We start from the raw sequence: 16,660 nt of genomic DNA on the forward strand, positions 1-16,660 counted from the left end.
AATAATTTTAGCAAAATATTCCAAGCTCCCATTTGGCCTGAAGGAATGACCCAGTACTTATGAACAATGGAGAAAGTCAATCTTGGCTAGAGACCATTCTGTTACGGATACCCAGGGTGCTCAGGAATATGGACCACTGAGTGGTGACTGCTTATGCAGGTGCTCCTGATCCCTAGTGTTAAGCGGGCAGTACTGTGTAAATCGAGTCCAGCTATACGCCATCATCCTGAGGCCGCCTAAGCTCATTCTAAAGAGAGGAGAGAGGAGAGAGGAGAGAGCGATGAGGCATCCTCATCCTTGATCATATTTCAGGTCACCAGGAAACTAAAAGCGACACATGTTTAACTCTCCAAATGTTTCCAAGATTTGCGAGCCTATGCAGACCCTTGTACGGCAAACCTCTTTGCAGAAAATGAACAACATTTATTCAGCAGGGGAGAAGATCAGGATTGTATTAATTTCCCAGCTGCTAACATGCTGTGAAGTAAACCTGTTAGGTGAACATCACAGAGTCAGAATACCATTATCACAGTGCAGCCTTTTGTTTCCAACCATTCTATCTTGATTCACTAGTGGAAGATTAACCATGTTCACCCAGCAAAGACTTTGAAAGTCTTAAACACAGGAAAGAGAAGCACACCAGGGAAGAAGCAAGAGTAGTGTTTGAAAAAAGCTGAAAGATCATTTACTGAAGAGTTGGGAAAAGACTTTCAGATGGCGGTGCCAGGTTAGTGAACACAGCCTCAGAGTGAAGAAGCAGGAAGCTGAAGTTCCCAGGACAGAAGGCCAAGCAGAAGCAGCAGCAACACTCGGCATTCATCCCACAAGCAGATCCTTCCATCCAGCATTACCTGCGTCCCTGTGGCGACCTGCGTTCGTGTCATTGTAGGGAGAGGGGCTCCTGGGCGCATGACTCATTTGCTTGGGTTCCCAGTGATCAGCTCTGTTGTGCTCTCGTTCTTTCGATTTGTGGACTTTAGTATCAATTGACCTCCTTGGAGGAGACCTCTCCTGACTCCGCGAAGCCTGGCACCTCCCAGAGAGATGCTCTTCTGAATGTTCCTGCCCTTTGGGACTATGGTGCCTATCAGCGTCTCTATGCGACCTAGGAGCAGGTGGTCTTTGAGGCCGCTCCTTCCTCGTTGAGGACCTATCCTGATCTCTGTGGCGCAGACCATCTCTCTCAGCAGTATCATCAGAGTGCCTCCTAGAGCGGTCTGAGACTACCCGTCCATGCCGATGGGTATCAGGAGAGACCGCAGGCTGTGGGCACTTGCAATCATCCTTTGACCTTTCTGGTGGTTCCCCACTCTTGGTGCGGTGGGACTGGACATAATCAGCATGGCGTTCATTGTGCCTTCCCCTCGAGGAGGCTGAGCCGTTTGGGATGGGAATGCAGTAAACAAGGGTGCAGGTTAGTACAACAAAATGCAAAAGGGACAAAGCACAATGAGCAAACGAGTGGCATGGTAAAGCACATGAGTTAAACATGGGTATTGATGAGCAACATGCATGGTAACGACAAACAGAGGCATGCACATTACGGCAAAGAAAATACATTGGTAATTAGGTGTTCCTGTGGGTTCACCATATAATGTGAAAAAGAAAATAAGAGGCTGTTAATAATGGAATCTTCTCCGAATCCCATCTCCACCTTACTTAAAAGAATGCTCAACGCAGGAAGACTGTCTGCTTGGTGATCATTCTTCTTGGACAGGTCACAAAAATATGATTTACACACTTCCTGTGAACCCAACACTCACAACTGTAAAATACAATGAAACTAAGCATGTTCCATGGGTTTTTGTTTAACTTGTATGGCACACCTTTCTCATTTAACTTAGATAATTTATATGTAAACAAAATGTATTTAAAAAAAGATAACGGAAGCAACCTTAAAACATGTTTAATATAATGGTGACCAGGTGAACTCGCGTTCAAAACCCTCCCTCCTCTTTCTACTTGGGTGGAAAATGTTGCCAAGTCAATTGGAAAGATTTAATGTCGGAAATACAGTGGGCTCACATTCTGAACATATAACTCCTATGTTTAGCTCCACTGATTAACCCCCCCGCCTCAACCCATCAAATTATTTCTTTACATCATCCTGTCTTTCGATTGCTCCCACTTCCCTCCCAGTTCGTACCCTAAAAAAACACGATCAGCACGTTATAAACCTATCAAGCACAAAGTACCAAGAGCAATGCTTAACCAAAAGAAGTCCTTTTGCTTTAGAAAATAAAAGGAACATTTGGTGATGCATACACGAGAACCATGTACAATTGGAGGCATTGCTGGGACTAGAGGGGAAAATCAGAAGTAAGAACCACTTCCCAAATCAGGAAAAGCTATTTGCCCCAAGTCCGGTCTTGAGCGAGCAGCTCCAACAGTCCTCCTTCAATACAACGGTTCAGGATTAGGGACCAGACTTGTTTTTCAAAAAGTTGCATCTTGAAGCTCATTGTTTGGGTGACACAGGTGTTTGCCAAATCACCTTACTTTGATACACAAGAGGAAGATATGTACCTTTTTAACTAACCACTATATTAAAACCTTGCTGGAATCAAATTAATGAATGAACCCTTGGTCGAAGCATGATATTTCAATTTGGTTTTCGTTTGTGGACAAATTGTTTAGCTTTAGTGTGGTAAGTCACAAATTAAACTTTTTCTTGCACCCTTGCCATCATGCAGGCAAGTTTGGTAACCGGTATCAAGCAAAGACTTCTCAATGATGAAGCCACGTAATCATGGGGTAAAGAGCTCCCCCCGACCCCCAACTTGAGGTATGCATCACAGTACAGCCACTTCCCCACGGAAATGAGAATGAGCTATGCCCCACTGAGTGGCCATGCATGCTTGGAGGTAGGTGGAAGGGGAGAGGTGTCTAGATGGTGGACACGTGGATTTACAAGCTAACAGGCCAAGGCCCGAATATAGTTACTTGGATTATACAGCCACATATTGTGAGTGGTCAGAAGTGTGAGGCGGACGGACCACTTTCTAAGGTTCTCAACAAATGCCATTTTAATTATTATAACAAGGTTGTATAAGGGCCTCACTATCCCTACCCCGATGAGGATTCCCCTGCCTAAAATAACTAAAGGAAACACTCTAATAAAGCATATCTGTCCCTCACACTTATGCATACAACAAATGAATAAGGACATGCATGGCAGTTCAAAGCAATAATGATTGTAACCACAATTGTAGAATCTGGGGAGGAGTCCCCTTCCCCAGGTTTCTGCTTCACAGTTCAAGAAAAGACAATATGGAAATCCTTGTCTAAAACAAACGTTCCAACACAGTGCTCTGCAAGTTCAATTCTTCAACAAAAAGTTGCAATACTCTGATGTTTAAACAAAGTAAACACAAGGCTCTTCTTCAGATAAAGAACAATTTCTTAATTCATCATAGCAACAATAAGTGTCTTGGTCAGGATGATTTGCCACAACTGATAAGTTTAAAAGAAGCACAACTCCTTGAAAGCTTTACAAAGGCTCCTTTCTTCAGCAACACAAGCACATAAAGTGTCCAAAACCACTTTGTAGTATTTCAACTTCCACCTGAATTACTCCCATGCCAGATACCTACGGGTGAGGAGCGCTTTATAAATAAACAAACCAGGCCCACCCACTAATTTCAAAAGGTTCACCATTCGGTTATACTCCCCTGCCTGAACAGTATTTCACAACAATTGCTTTTATGGCTAAGGTCAAGTGATGAGCGGTTCACAACAGCTTTGCAGTATTCAACATATTTCAGTTTCAACTCTTAACAGTTCTTTAGGGAAGGCAAGTTTCACATTTATGCACCTTAATACTCTTCGATAAATAATGCTTCTCTCCTTCTGAATATCTTTTCCAGAAGGGCAGCCTCTTTTTATCACTCTCGTTTTCCCACTACAGCAGCAACCAAACACCGACAGTCTTTCTCTGTCTCGCTTGGCTTTGGCAAAGTGAGTCTACACCAACATTTACCCTATGTTGTATAAAATATAGGCAACAGGTTGCACCATTTACAAATCTTTTGCTTGCTTCTTTTGCTTGTTGGCAATACATATTCTTGTTGGCAATATTGGTTAATTTGTACCTGCCTTCGGCAATACTTGTAGGCATTGTTTTCCCACAATATTACCCCATTAGGTGGTTAGGTGTGCCGTAGATTTACACATCTAATAGTATAGTCAATTAGCTTTGCTTTACAGTGTTTCAGTGGTTCAAAATTCAAGTTTGCTTTGAGGACCACTTTCACTCACCTGCGAGTGCTGCGTTCGCTGATTTTTCAACGATTGAGTATTCAAACTAAACTTCAGGATAATTTTCACTCCTAAGCGAGAGCTGTTTTCCAACTAGATGCCCGAGACACATGAACTGGTAAGAAGCGCTCTGGGGTTGCCACCAGCATGTAGCCTCACCGGGTAAGCCTTGCGTCTGCTGTTCCCTCTCCGTTCACAGGACTCCCTCCTGTAGCTCCTCGCAACCCGGAAAACAGCTTCTTGGCATCCACCCAGGCCACCAGCAATGGGAGCCTGTCGCTGCTGAGGCCGTCTGGTGCACGCCAGTAACCAGAGATAGCATCATGGTCTTCTGGTGCATGCCAGACACCTGAGACATCCTCCTGAGAACGAAAGCTTCCCTTGCCCTCGCTTCCCGCTGCACCTCGGGATTGTCACGGCATCCTCCTTCACTCACAACTTGTGCATGGGGTGCAAACAAGTACCAGGGTGAAGCTGCTGGTTGCCTTCTCCGCTTTCTGCATCTTCTCTATAACCTGCACCTAAGGGGGCGTGTTAAGCCTCCGTCTCCCTCAGGTGTAGGTCATTCAAATTAATGAACTGACCATTCCTGCAACATGGTACCTTTTTAGCCCACTTCTTTGGCCCAATATCTAGGGAAATATGGGACTTAAAGTCCCTAATGTCAAAGTAAGTATTTTGAGTTTTATTTTTAAGCCCCAGTCTGTTATTTGCAATATTATTAGAAGGAATATCACAGGGATTAGTTATCAAGCCCAATTGAAAAGAGGAAGGCATTTGTTTTTGGCTGGTGTTCAGCTTTACACGCCTCTAGGATTTTGGATGGCTGTTTATATTTTCTATTGTCTAGAATTTGATTGTATTCACTCCTATTTATATGTGTGTCTTTTTGAACAAAAGGATGATTATTACAAACCATTACATACCTTGGTATTAAGGACACGTGCTCCCTAGGGCAAGACAAATACTGTGGTTCATCCCACAGAGTTCCTCTCACTCCCATGGGCCTTTTCTCCACCCGGGTGATCGTCCCCCAGAAAACCACTACTAGGATCGGCATCAGGAAGCGTCTGCCTTTCCCTGGCAGGAGACTTTAGGCTGGGGTTTAGTGAGGGATCCGTAGGATTCATCACAATATGAACGTGGAATCTAGGTGTGGGGAGGGAAGTGGTGAAGCGGGACCATTGAAGCAGAATCAGAAGTCAAGGTATTTCTTGGGACTTTGATCTTAGTGTGGCCTCACTAAAAGCCAGGCCAACAACACTGTGGCAGAGTGTCTCCAACGGACTCAGGCATTCACTCTTTCCAATAGTGCCACAGCTAAGCATCGGCAACCTACATGTGGCTATCGACCAACAATATGTTACGTGTGTAGATTGTCGAAACAAAAAACAAGCAAGTTGGTTTCACAGAGATGACACCGGAGACAGACCAGAAGACCAAGTTACTTACCAACTGGTAACGTTCTTTCGACTGGATGTTCCTCCCACGTATTCCTCATCTTTGATATATTCGTATCTTCAGCTTTGCAAAGCTGAAGCTACGAATATATCAAAGATGAGCAATACGTGGGAGTACACAATCCATTTGAAAGGACAATTCGGAATATTTACCTGCAGAGAATTTAATGAATGGACTCGGGTATTCGGTGGTAAAGTTCAAAGAGTGAAACTCGTCTGATCACTGCTCCTAGAAAAGCAGTATCCGGTAGTAGAGTAGGAGCTACCGTGAGGGAAATCTAAGGCGCCATGCAGTGCCATTTAAAGCATCAATCTGGCCTGAAAGAGTGGAAGGAGTGGCCAAAATGCCACTCGGCCCGAGGCTGGATGCATACCACCAGCTCTGTTCAGAAAGGATTTTATACCTGGACTAAGACTAGATCATAGACTCTGATCTCAGAGAAGGGCAACCAGATCTTTCAATGAGCACAATCTAGACATTAGTGGTTCAAGTCACCCTGTGATGTTCACAGGACTACCCCAGCACAGGAATAAGCCAGCGGGGCTGTGAAGCCAAGCATGAAAATGTGCCTTGCTGCTAAAATGATAGACCATACAGCTATTTCTGACATTACTTCGCTCTCTACAGAAAAAGGCTGGGCTTGAAAAAGGTAAGCGAGCTAACGGGTTGTCAACTTTCACTTCCCCATTAGACGGGCGTTGACACACTAGAGCACCACATATGTGCTTTTGCACTCTACGGGGCAGTTTCACAAAGGAAGGCTGCACCTGCAGAAACCAGGTGGCTGCCAGTTAGCAGGAGGACTAGGAAAGATGGCTTTGCAAAAACACGAGAATGGAATTTTAACAAGAAAAGTGTGAACTAGCCAGAAGTGTGAGGATAAAATGTATGCCACCTTGGAAAAAAGTTGTAAAAATACACAGATCCACTCAAGTTCACGGATAATCTCAGCCATTTAATCTCCTGGGTCACTATAGAGCATCAGGAAAGGGGTAGCGTTCAGAGGCCAGGTACCCCAATACATAGACTTGCACAACTTGAGGACAGAATAGATGGACCAGAACATTTTATATTATGCACCCAGTATTTTTGAGGGATAAAGAAAGGTCTTGCTCAATTCTGTACTATGTCACTAGAATGATAATCGCTCCATTATGTTATGGTGAAAAACAGGCACGAGCAAAGCCAACCATTTTGGCTTGTCTATAGCGGACACATTGCCCTATTAATATATTTTAACATTACAACCTATTAAACTTTGCTTCAAATCGTGTCACTGCAATCAAACATTACACATTTTACCCCCCCACTGCCCCCCAAGATAAATAAGTGAATAATCCCAGCACTCGGGGTGGTGCACTGGGATGCAGTTATTCTTACATAACAATTGGCTAAAGGTACAATTGCCTAAGTAGCAGTTAATATACACTGTTTGTTTGATCGCCGCAAATAGCTTACCTTTCAGAGAAATGTTTTCTGGCAAAAATAAAAATGAATGGTGCCAATCACCTAATGTGTCAAGTAGCTAGATATCAGAGTAGAAGCTAAAGTGCGCCCCCTACCTTTCATACATCAGCTACTGCAGGCTAATGTGCTGGATTTAAAGAACCATAGTGCTATTTGCAGATTTGTGCTTGTGCTACACAGCACCCAATGTCACTTCAGAGTGCAAGGACATCGGTAGCAGGAGGTCAATTGTTCGGGAAAAGGGGGAAACCTAGAGTCCAACATGAGGCAGGGAATAAGCCCCTCTCCCACTCCCCAATCTGGCCACCTTCGCTTGACTGCCTATGCTTTGAATGATCACCCAAAGGGTAGTTTTCAGAAGCTTTCTGAATGGGAAAGTTTGGCGGGCAGATCCTGAATTATCTGTAGTCATTTTGTTATTTATTTTGACAGGTCTGTGCAGATTATGTTGCCGTTGCTCAGCCGAACATGTCTCCGGTGAACTGTTTATTCTGAAGGAGTGGGAGAGCAGCTCAAATGCATGCTTGCAAACACCAGTATTGATCAGAAGTGCAAACGAGGAGTGCAGCAAACAGGACACTTGCTCTCTAAACTTGCTGTGCAACGGCAGAAGGGCACAGGACGCGTCAAGGACCTTTGCACGGTGTGATCTGAACAGTCTTTCCCACACGACAGCGATTTCATAATCACGGAAACGCTCCTGATGATTCCAGGCCCATCTAGACTGCCAAGGGATCGGTTCTGTGTTGCCTGCATGCAGGAACCACCACCTCGCTGAGGCAAAACTAACCCGCCACAGTCCTTCGCAGCCCAATGGTTTTCCCGTGCAGTGGGAACACATTGTACTTCTGCTACCGACTCTCACATTTGTGTTACAATTGTATTAAGGAAGAACTGCAGCACACTGTGCATTGCCAATATTTTGACAATTACAAAAACTTTTGCCTATTTGTTATTTTGCTGCAAATCGATGTGCTTCGTTTGCCAGCGAGTCCATCCGATTAAAACAAGTTGCAATTTCGCAAGAGTTGTTGCTAGGCAATCTAGCGACATTTGATGTACGTGTTGTTTAGGTTTCAGCACATCACATGTGTAAAACTAATCATATTTGTATAGAGATAATCTAGCTTGGGAGCCTAGGAGCAGCCAGAATGTATCCAGCTTGGTGCTTTCCTAAAGTGAAGGACACTTGCAGCAGTCAGGATTGCCACTGGATGGAGTTGCAGGACTGGGGGGGCTAGCATGAAAAGATAATCACCCGACGAGTCATTCTTAAATAGTGACTGTAAATGTATAAAGATCATAGAAAACACAGGTGCGGCCGAGACCTCATCTGATTCACATTGTGTTGAGAGCGCGAAACTGAATGTGCTCCTCGTAAGTGCTTTTTTGTATATACACTTGAGGAAAACGGCAAAAGATGACCCAAGTGGTGGAAACAAAGAAGCTGGTCTTGCAAGTGCCCCCACTTTGTGGTGGACCGCTGCAAATTCAGTGGGTGGGCGGGAGGAGGGGACTTGGTACTGCACAGACCCTCAACTTTAACTCAGAACGGCAACCAATGTATCCAGAGCGCCCACAAGGAAACTGGTCAGCCCAAAGATAGTTCCCGGACCCGACCGAAGGCTTCCAAGGGCAGGGTCTCCAGATAGGGGGCAAAGCACTGATGAAGGCATTGCAGAGATCAGCAAAGGGGCAGGGCTACGCCAGCACGTCTGGATAAAACACAGCTGAGTGGCTGCAATGACGAGTTCCGGGTCTTCAGCAGGATGCTCTTCTTTCTAGGGGATCTCGGCTCAGACCACCTGCTTAATGGCTGCAACAGAACACCTACTATCCAGGACTCATGCTGGATTCACCCCTGAGCTCACCAATGGTAAGGATCCATCAGCACCAGTCAAACTGGCAGGCATTGTCCCATCACAGACGGCCTCTGGACACAACATCTGCTCAGCAACAGACACCCTTTGGTTCCAACACATACAAAGTCACTTTGCCCGGGCAAGCTAGAGCTGTCCCAGGTAAGCGCTTATCATGTATGGCAAGCCCTGAGAGGGCAGGAAGAAACCCAAAATACATGATGGCCCAATGGCCCAAGAACAAGCGAGAATCTCATGGTGTGGCCACTTCAAAGTATATGATGCTCTAAAAGGCATTAACATGCAACAACATGCAAAAAAAGTCCAGAAGACCATACAAAGCAAGACTGCAGAAGAAGCCCACCATGGACACCTCATGCAAGTAATCCTACCACACATCACTGGAGGGTGAAGACTGTAGCGTCACAAGGAAAGAATGTGACAAAAACGACTACTCAGGGCCCACAAAGCAGACGAGCTAAGAAAAGCAAGTGAAGTAAAACAACCTCATGTGCTAGGGATGCAACGGTATTACGGTATACCGTTAAAGATACCGTGAACACTTAATTGAACAATAATTACCGTCACATTGTTTATACCAGTATACTGTTCATACCGTTAAGTGTGCTTTTCAATCTGATTTGGAAAGGCTGCAGTAAGCAAGTTCTGCACAGTCATGGTCTTGCACTGTTGGATGTGCCGTCTGCCAAGTAGTTTCAGTTTGAGCAGTTTTTAATGCCATTCCATAAACCACACGTGCCTGACACAAAATCAACATGTTAGCAATAGGAAGAATAAATACAGTGCCAAGAAGGAAAGGGGTTTACTTTTTTTTATTTACATTTTTTTTTAAAGCGCTCACACAGCCCCAGGGCATCGAGGCGCTGTTAAAGAAATTGTTTTTGTTTATTTTGTTGCGTAATTGTTTTTGTCTTAGTTGCGTATTTATAACATGCTTAAACACCCAGAGGTTTCTAAGCGCGGACCCAGGGATCGAACCTGTGTTGCTTCATGTCGTCTTGCTTCCAAGGCATGCACGTTGCCGCTGAGCTATCCTCCCGGGACTTTGGGTTGGAGGCTTTGGGGTTTATATATTTATAATGGATAATGTTTTCTAAACATATGACAATGGCGGATTTTCCTGGTTCTATCATTGATTTTACATATAATAAGTCACACTGCGAAATTTAATCATCTCTGTGGGTATTCCCTGCTGCCATACCAAAGGGTAACATGTCCGTGATTACTGAACACCTTTTGGCCCAGAAGTAAACTAAAGGCTGGAACGTAAAGAGAGAGTGCGTGTGTGTGTATGTGCACAAGCGTATACTACCATCAGACTCCATTGATCTGTGGCATGCAGATTATCAATTTGGCAACATGTTCATCTTCACCAGTAGCCAGTGGGGGAGCTAAAAGCCTAAATGACCACTTAAGAAAAGCTATTCAGTTTGCTTTGCCAGTCGCAGCAGGGCCCCACCTCCCCCTCCACTCCACACGTGCGTTTGTGTTTGGTGCAAGCAAGGGGTGGCATTTCAGTGGAAAGTATGTTGAAAAGCCCAATTCTGGCCCTGGTGCATGGTTTTGTTTGTGATGATAAATCTGACAATTTATGACCTTTTAGAAAATATTTGTTAAGATTAGTTAACTCCACCTGCTATACCGCGATAACCATGATATACCGTCATTTGGCAAGAAGGTTATTGTACCGTCATAAAACTAATACCGTGACACCCCTATGACATGTGCCTTCAAAAGTGGCACAAAGCAGCACAAAGTTGGAAGGTTCCATAGATGTCTATGGAGAGAAAGTGCGAAAAGAAAATCTTCCCAAGCAGCAAGTACACAATCTTTACTTTCCTTGATTAGCTTATCCGTTGTGTGGCCACTGGTCAGTCTCCAAGGCTACCAGTGCAGGGGGACTGTTCCACTTTGCAAATCTCCTGATTGCGTGAAAGCTGCACACTTCTTACAGTGGGGTGCGGCAGGGGTACTTTGAATCAGTAATCTTTTTGTTATTTTCATGAGTTGTCCAGGACTAGCAGGTGGCAGTGTTTTTTTCACATGTGCACTTTAACCCATAATTACTTTTTTGAGTACTATATACTGAAAATCACCATGCCAGGCATTTTTCACCCTGCCATTTGGCAATCTTGTCCACTGGCCTTTCTGCCCTTTTAAGTCAGGAAATGCCATATAGGCAAAGCCTCAATTATTCTGGACAAAGCCGCAGTGTGAGCATCTGGCCGAATCACGGCTGGATTTGTCTGTTCGCAATCCACACACAGGCCAGGCATGTCTCTGTTGCTGCGCAGATGTGGTGCATGAAGCTGTCCGTCAGCCTGAATATTGTTGGGGGTCTGATTCTGGCTCGAATTTGGGATAAAAGGAAGAGTCCTGCAGTTATTCGTCTGACCGCCCTTGGAGCCAAGACTACTCCAAATAGCTGCAGCCTGAACACCCTAGACAACTGTTGAACACTGCCCGCACTGCCTCCAGCCAAGTCCTGTTGAAGCCCTGCCTGTCTGGATCGATCTCCTGAAGACCACAGTAAGGGCTCCGATCTTTGGGCTTGTGGGAGCAGACAGCCCAGTCCCCTGCATGCCCATCCAGCCCTCTCAAGAAGTCAGAAGTAGCCTGGGACAATTCTGTCTAGTGACACAAGAGATGTGATGCAGGCTAATACTCCCATTTCTGTCTAGATGTCGCAAGCTAGTATGCACAACTCGGTCTAAATGTGAAGCAAGCTAATATTCCCATTTCTGTCTTGACTAGCTAACACAGTTAGAATACACTCCACCTAGATGTGAGGTATCGCTAACAGTTCTCCTAGATGTGAGACATGGCTTAGGCAACAGTTCACAACTCCGTGAGTGTATATGGGGCAACAGTTGCAAAATAGAAATGGGTACATGCAGGCTATAAGCTCTTGTGTGGTGGGGAAAATGGGATATGAGAGAGGTGGGACAGTTTAATGGGGTGCAGTGATTGCTGTGCCCCCTGTCTGCACCATACTTTGTCGCTGCTGGTTGACGGTTCCCTGCTTCTCCAGCTGACACCAGCAGACACCATCTGGAGGTTCTTTTGTGGGAGCTGCCCTTTGACCTGGGGCCCTTTGCAGAGGGGGCTGCAACGGGCAGGGAGCTGCCCTGTGTGTTGGGACTAAATAGGGATGCAGGCCCAATAGCAGCGCTATGGGGGGCAAAACGGAGTGAAGCGGTCCTGGTCCCAGAAGGCGGTTTTGCCTTCCTCTGAAGGAAAGGCCAATCAGGGGTGGGGGGCGGTAAAGTAGGCAGGGGAGAGGTTGCACAAGGAAGCCAGGTACAGCAGAGGCCGTCGAATAAGGAAAGGCAGAATAAGGATGAAAAAAGCAGGAAAAAAAAAAGGCAGAAAAAGGGAAAGCAGGTCGTACACAGTGCAGGAAGCGTGTCACTCCCCTCGCAGGGGCAAGGATGCAAGATGGAGTGGCGCAGTCCTGGGACCAGAAGGTGGTTTTTGCCTTCTTCTGAAGGAAAGGCCAATCAGGGGTAGGGGAGGCAGTTCGGGGGCAGGAAGGAGGGCAGGGGAGAGGTTGCACAAGAACGCCAGGTATGGTAGAGGCCGTAGAAAAAGGAAACGCACAACAAGGATGCAAACAGCAGAAAAGAAAAGAAAACAAGAGCTTGGGTATGCTCGCAGCTTACATCTTGGATAAAGATAGGGCTCCTGCAGATATTGGACAAATCACAGTTTGAGCCAAGATCACTATGAAGAATTGCAACCTGTCGACGACCAGAGGACGACCCCTGAAGCAGATCAGAATAGACTCCTGTGCTGCCCCAAGAAGCCTTGCTCCTCTATCTTGATCTCAAGAAGACACTCATTGTTGCTTCAAACCCTGGACCAGTGGGAACAATCGGTCTCGACCCCTGCTTGAAGATCCGTTCCTTTTGGTCCTTTGGAATTTCCATGGACCAAATGTGGACTGATTTGCTCTCTCCGGGCCTACCCCATTGCAGCCTTTGCCATTCCAAGTGCATCCTTGGAATCTGGAGGGTCTTAAACTTGTACAACAAGACACCTGCTCTGCATTTTCAGCCTTCTTGCGTTAACTGAAGCTGTGCTAGGCGTGCTCCTTTGTTCGTCCACTGCAGATTTCCTGTTGCAACCTGATTGTTGTGTCTCCTGTTGCAACACTCCTTCAAATCCTGGAGGTGTCCTAAGGTGACCTGCTCCACAGAATTCTTCATCGTTCTTAATTTGGGTGTTTTACTGGAAGCTGCCTGGAACCGATTCCTAAACCTTGCATCTGATGGGAACTAAATCTCGCCTCCAAAAGTAACCTCAGCGCCCATGACCCGTGGGCCTTCCTCGATGGGACCAAGCACAGAGGATTGAGTCCCACAAAGGATTACGGAACACCAGCAGTGGTCTCTGGAGAAAGGAGAGTCAGGGGGATAAGTTAACCTGTTTGCCTCCTCTATCCTCTCTAGGGTTACATGGGTGACGAGACCCGTACATAAATCCCACTGGAGCTGGTGATGTTTGGGCAAAAAGCCGCAAACCATGTTAGAGTTGGACTTTATAAGAGCTAGGGAAGCTTTTCTAGGATATCCTGAAGTGTTCTTTCTATTCAAAATGCATCCAAGTTCTTAACTGTGTTTCACTGGTCATTGTGTTAAATGCTAGTCCATTTCTCCTGCGGGTGAATGCATACATCTGTTTTATGGTGTTGGTGTAACAATATCCGACTAGACGTTTTACCTGCTTAGTGTAGAATGTAAAAGGCCTAATGAACTATTGTATACTTACCTGTCTAACTAAAATCCTTGGTGTTGCCCTGTGGAATCATTGTAGCCGTAGACCATCCTCAGACCCATCCTGAGATCAAGACTTGTTCTGCTACATTACCTTTATTGGATTTGGCCAAGCCCCTTCGAGCGCTTCTGCCCTTCTCCCTTCTCGTGGCGGTGGACGAGTTCTACCAACTATTGTGCAATTTTCCACTGCAAGCTGTTTGCACAGCCCCGGTTATGCACAAAAGGGTCACCTATGTTCTAACGTAGTGGCTCCTTTCTATTTTTGAAATTACTTGTGTGGCTCTCCTTGGTTAGCTCTTCCGCTACCATTCTGGGAGGGGGCACATGGGAGGAGTAAGAAACTCCCCTATCCTTTGTCCGCTGATGTGCCTGAATGGAACCAGTTCACACTGGGGGGCTGGCTGTCCTGATTGAACAGCCACCCACTACTTTCTGTAAAGTGCAGGGAGCTTTTGCAGAGGAATGAAAGGGAAATCCTAATAAAAGGTGAGCTTCCTGAAGCAGAAGGCAAGTCAACCACTGGTACAGAAGATCCAAAGAAGACGACCGGAGATGCTGGCAGACCCTTCCAGTAACCGTGAAGAGAACAATGCTGTCCTGACCCCATATTCTAATCGACAGTGGAGTGCCAAAGAGGATGACTCCTTCACTTTGGCTGGTGGGACTAACTAGCCATAAGACAAGCTGCAGAACGATCCAACCCCCCGATGTGCCCTGACCTTCCAGGGCTGCAAACCACAAATACCAGGGGCACTCCGACCCAATTGCAGTGCATTGTCTTCCAGTGCACGAATCCGCCCAGAACTTTGGTGAGCTCCAGCTGGACCTCCAGAGGCATGAACCAGGTCCTCGAAGTTCCCTCACCACAGTGCAAGGCTGCAAAATCGAGGCAGATCGACCGTGCAGTAACCATTCACTGTTGAAGCTGATAAAAAGACGCCAAAACCAACCACAGACCAGCGTGGGAGAACAAAGATTTCCTTGCCGAGTGTCCTTTCTTGCGACTGCTGCAACGTCATCCCTTACGGCGAACCTCCTTTCATCACCAGACCGAGGAAACAGGAGACCTGGTCCATCGCTGCTGCACCAGAAACAATCCAGCTGAATTTTCTTCAATATACCAAAAGGTACTGTGGGACTGAAGGTAGTATTTGCCTCAAGTGGAATAGTCGCTCCAGTGTGACTTGCGTGCGATACCAGGTGTTTGGGTGGTCACCCAGCCATTGGCCAGGCTTAACAGCTCGTGCTCCTACAGGGAGTCCTTTACAAAGTCTTTACTAACATTAGTATTCCACTAAAGCATTATGTTTAAAGGGAATGATGTGTTACATTGCCAGACTTTATTGCCACACATCTTCGGACAAAAAAAAAAAAACTCGAAAAATATAGGGTGCAGGGGAGGGGTGGACCGGCTCAATAAAAATATTAAAAAAGTGATGAGTTTTTTCGGTTGAAAATATTCATCCAAAAACAAAACAAAAAAAAACTGCTGATCTAAGAACATAGAATTGTTTAAGGTAACTAGTATAACTTTGCCTTTTCTGCTGCTGCATAAAACTTTGCACCCCATCCTCAACTGACTGATGAACTCTCAGCTAGTTAGAGATTGGACTGCTAAAGCATTAGAATCATTAAAAAGTGTTACCAAGAAGTAGATTGCCGTTGCTTGTGCTAAATAACCCCTTCCCTTCCAACAGACCTTTGTCTGAGTGACTTTATAACTAAATGTTACTGTGCTCATTGCTGGCACAAGCCACTACCATTGAAGCGGCCACCTGAAAAAGTGTTGCTTATGTTTTCTATTTATGTTGGTTGGTCTAAAATAGCATTTACTGACCTTAGCTTGTGTATATAAAATAAATGTATATTTTACCATAACTTCAAGTGTGTAAAAGTTTATTTGGGCCAATGTATTGACTGTGTTCATTGTATTGTACAGACTTCATTCTTTCACATAGCATTAGAAGTTGATTTTACATTTTTTTTCATTAGATAGCAACTGGGTCTCTTGAAAAATAGAAGAAAAGAGGCCAGGATTCCTTATGCTTCTAACTCTACAGCCATTTTCATAATATCCTGTATGAAAAAAGTCAAAGCAATTGTGAATTTTCGATTTGAGTCATTGAAGCATACAGACCACAATGCGTCAACGTTTAAGGTCTCTCTTTTATGAAAGGACCTAAACATTTCGTCCTTGCTTATTGCAGAGCTGGACAGAGCAAAGTTAGATGGTTCAAGCTTTCATCGTGGAGCTTACAGAACAAACACTTCAAGTCTCTGTTCGTCGGTGTGCCAAAATCGCATGACCTCCTTAGTTTGAAATAAATTTAGACGAAATTTTATAAATAGCCATCTTTGGCGTTTATCTGGAAATTTGTCCAAATAATTTGGAATTGTGTGCAAGCTTTTGACTTCACATGGGACCGATTGCATGGCTTTGTGTTTACCTCGCTGGTTGCAAGTGGCTATCCAATACAATCTCCATAGCTTTAATTTCACACTATTTGGATTGGTTTGGAGGGTATAGCTGTTTGTTTCAAGATCAGCTAAGATACCCTTACAGTGCCCAGCCCATGTTGCTAAGATGGATTCTTTGGAACAGCTGTGAAGCTCTTGAAAAATTCAAAATTTGGGGTTCGCTGGTCATTTTTCTGTACAAATTTAGGGTGTTCCAAATTGTTCTTGCATTCAATGAAACCAACCCAAACATCAAAAAAACGAGATCCCAACTATGCATCCCTTATAATTGACAACAATAAAATTACTGTGGCTAAGGTAGTCAAAACTCTTGGCTTCTACATAGACTCTACGTTTACC

General features: G+C 45.1%; 1 protein-coding gene across 2 annotated transcripts in view; it reads right to left on the minus strand.

Annotated features, from left to right (window-relative positions):
• CCDC50 (coiled-coil domain containing 50) overlaps positions 1-16,660 on the minus strand; it is a 411,626-nt gene that overhangs the window by 128,710 nt on the left and 266,256 nt on the right. The window contains exon 6 of one of the 2 annotated variants that reach the window (XM_069617440.1): positions 852-1,373. The exons of the other annotated variant lie outside the window; for it this stretch is intronic. Within the exon in view, the coding sequence (XP_069473541.1) occupies positions 852-1,373 (522 nt within the window). The remainder of the gene's footprint in view (positions 1-851; positions 1,374-16,660) is intronic. 2 annotated transcript variants of the gene reach the window in all.

This window comes from Ambystoma mexicanum, chromosome 10, assembly GCF_040938575.1.
Source record: "Ambystoma mexicanum isolate Mex_15411 chromosome 10, UKY_AmexF1_1, whole genome shotgun sequence".
Taxonomy (NCBI): Eukaryota; Metazoa; Chordata; class Amphibia; order Caudata; family Ambystomatidae; genus Ambystoma; species Ambystoma mexicanum.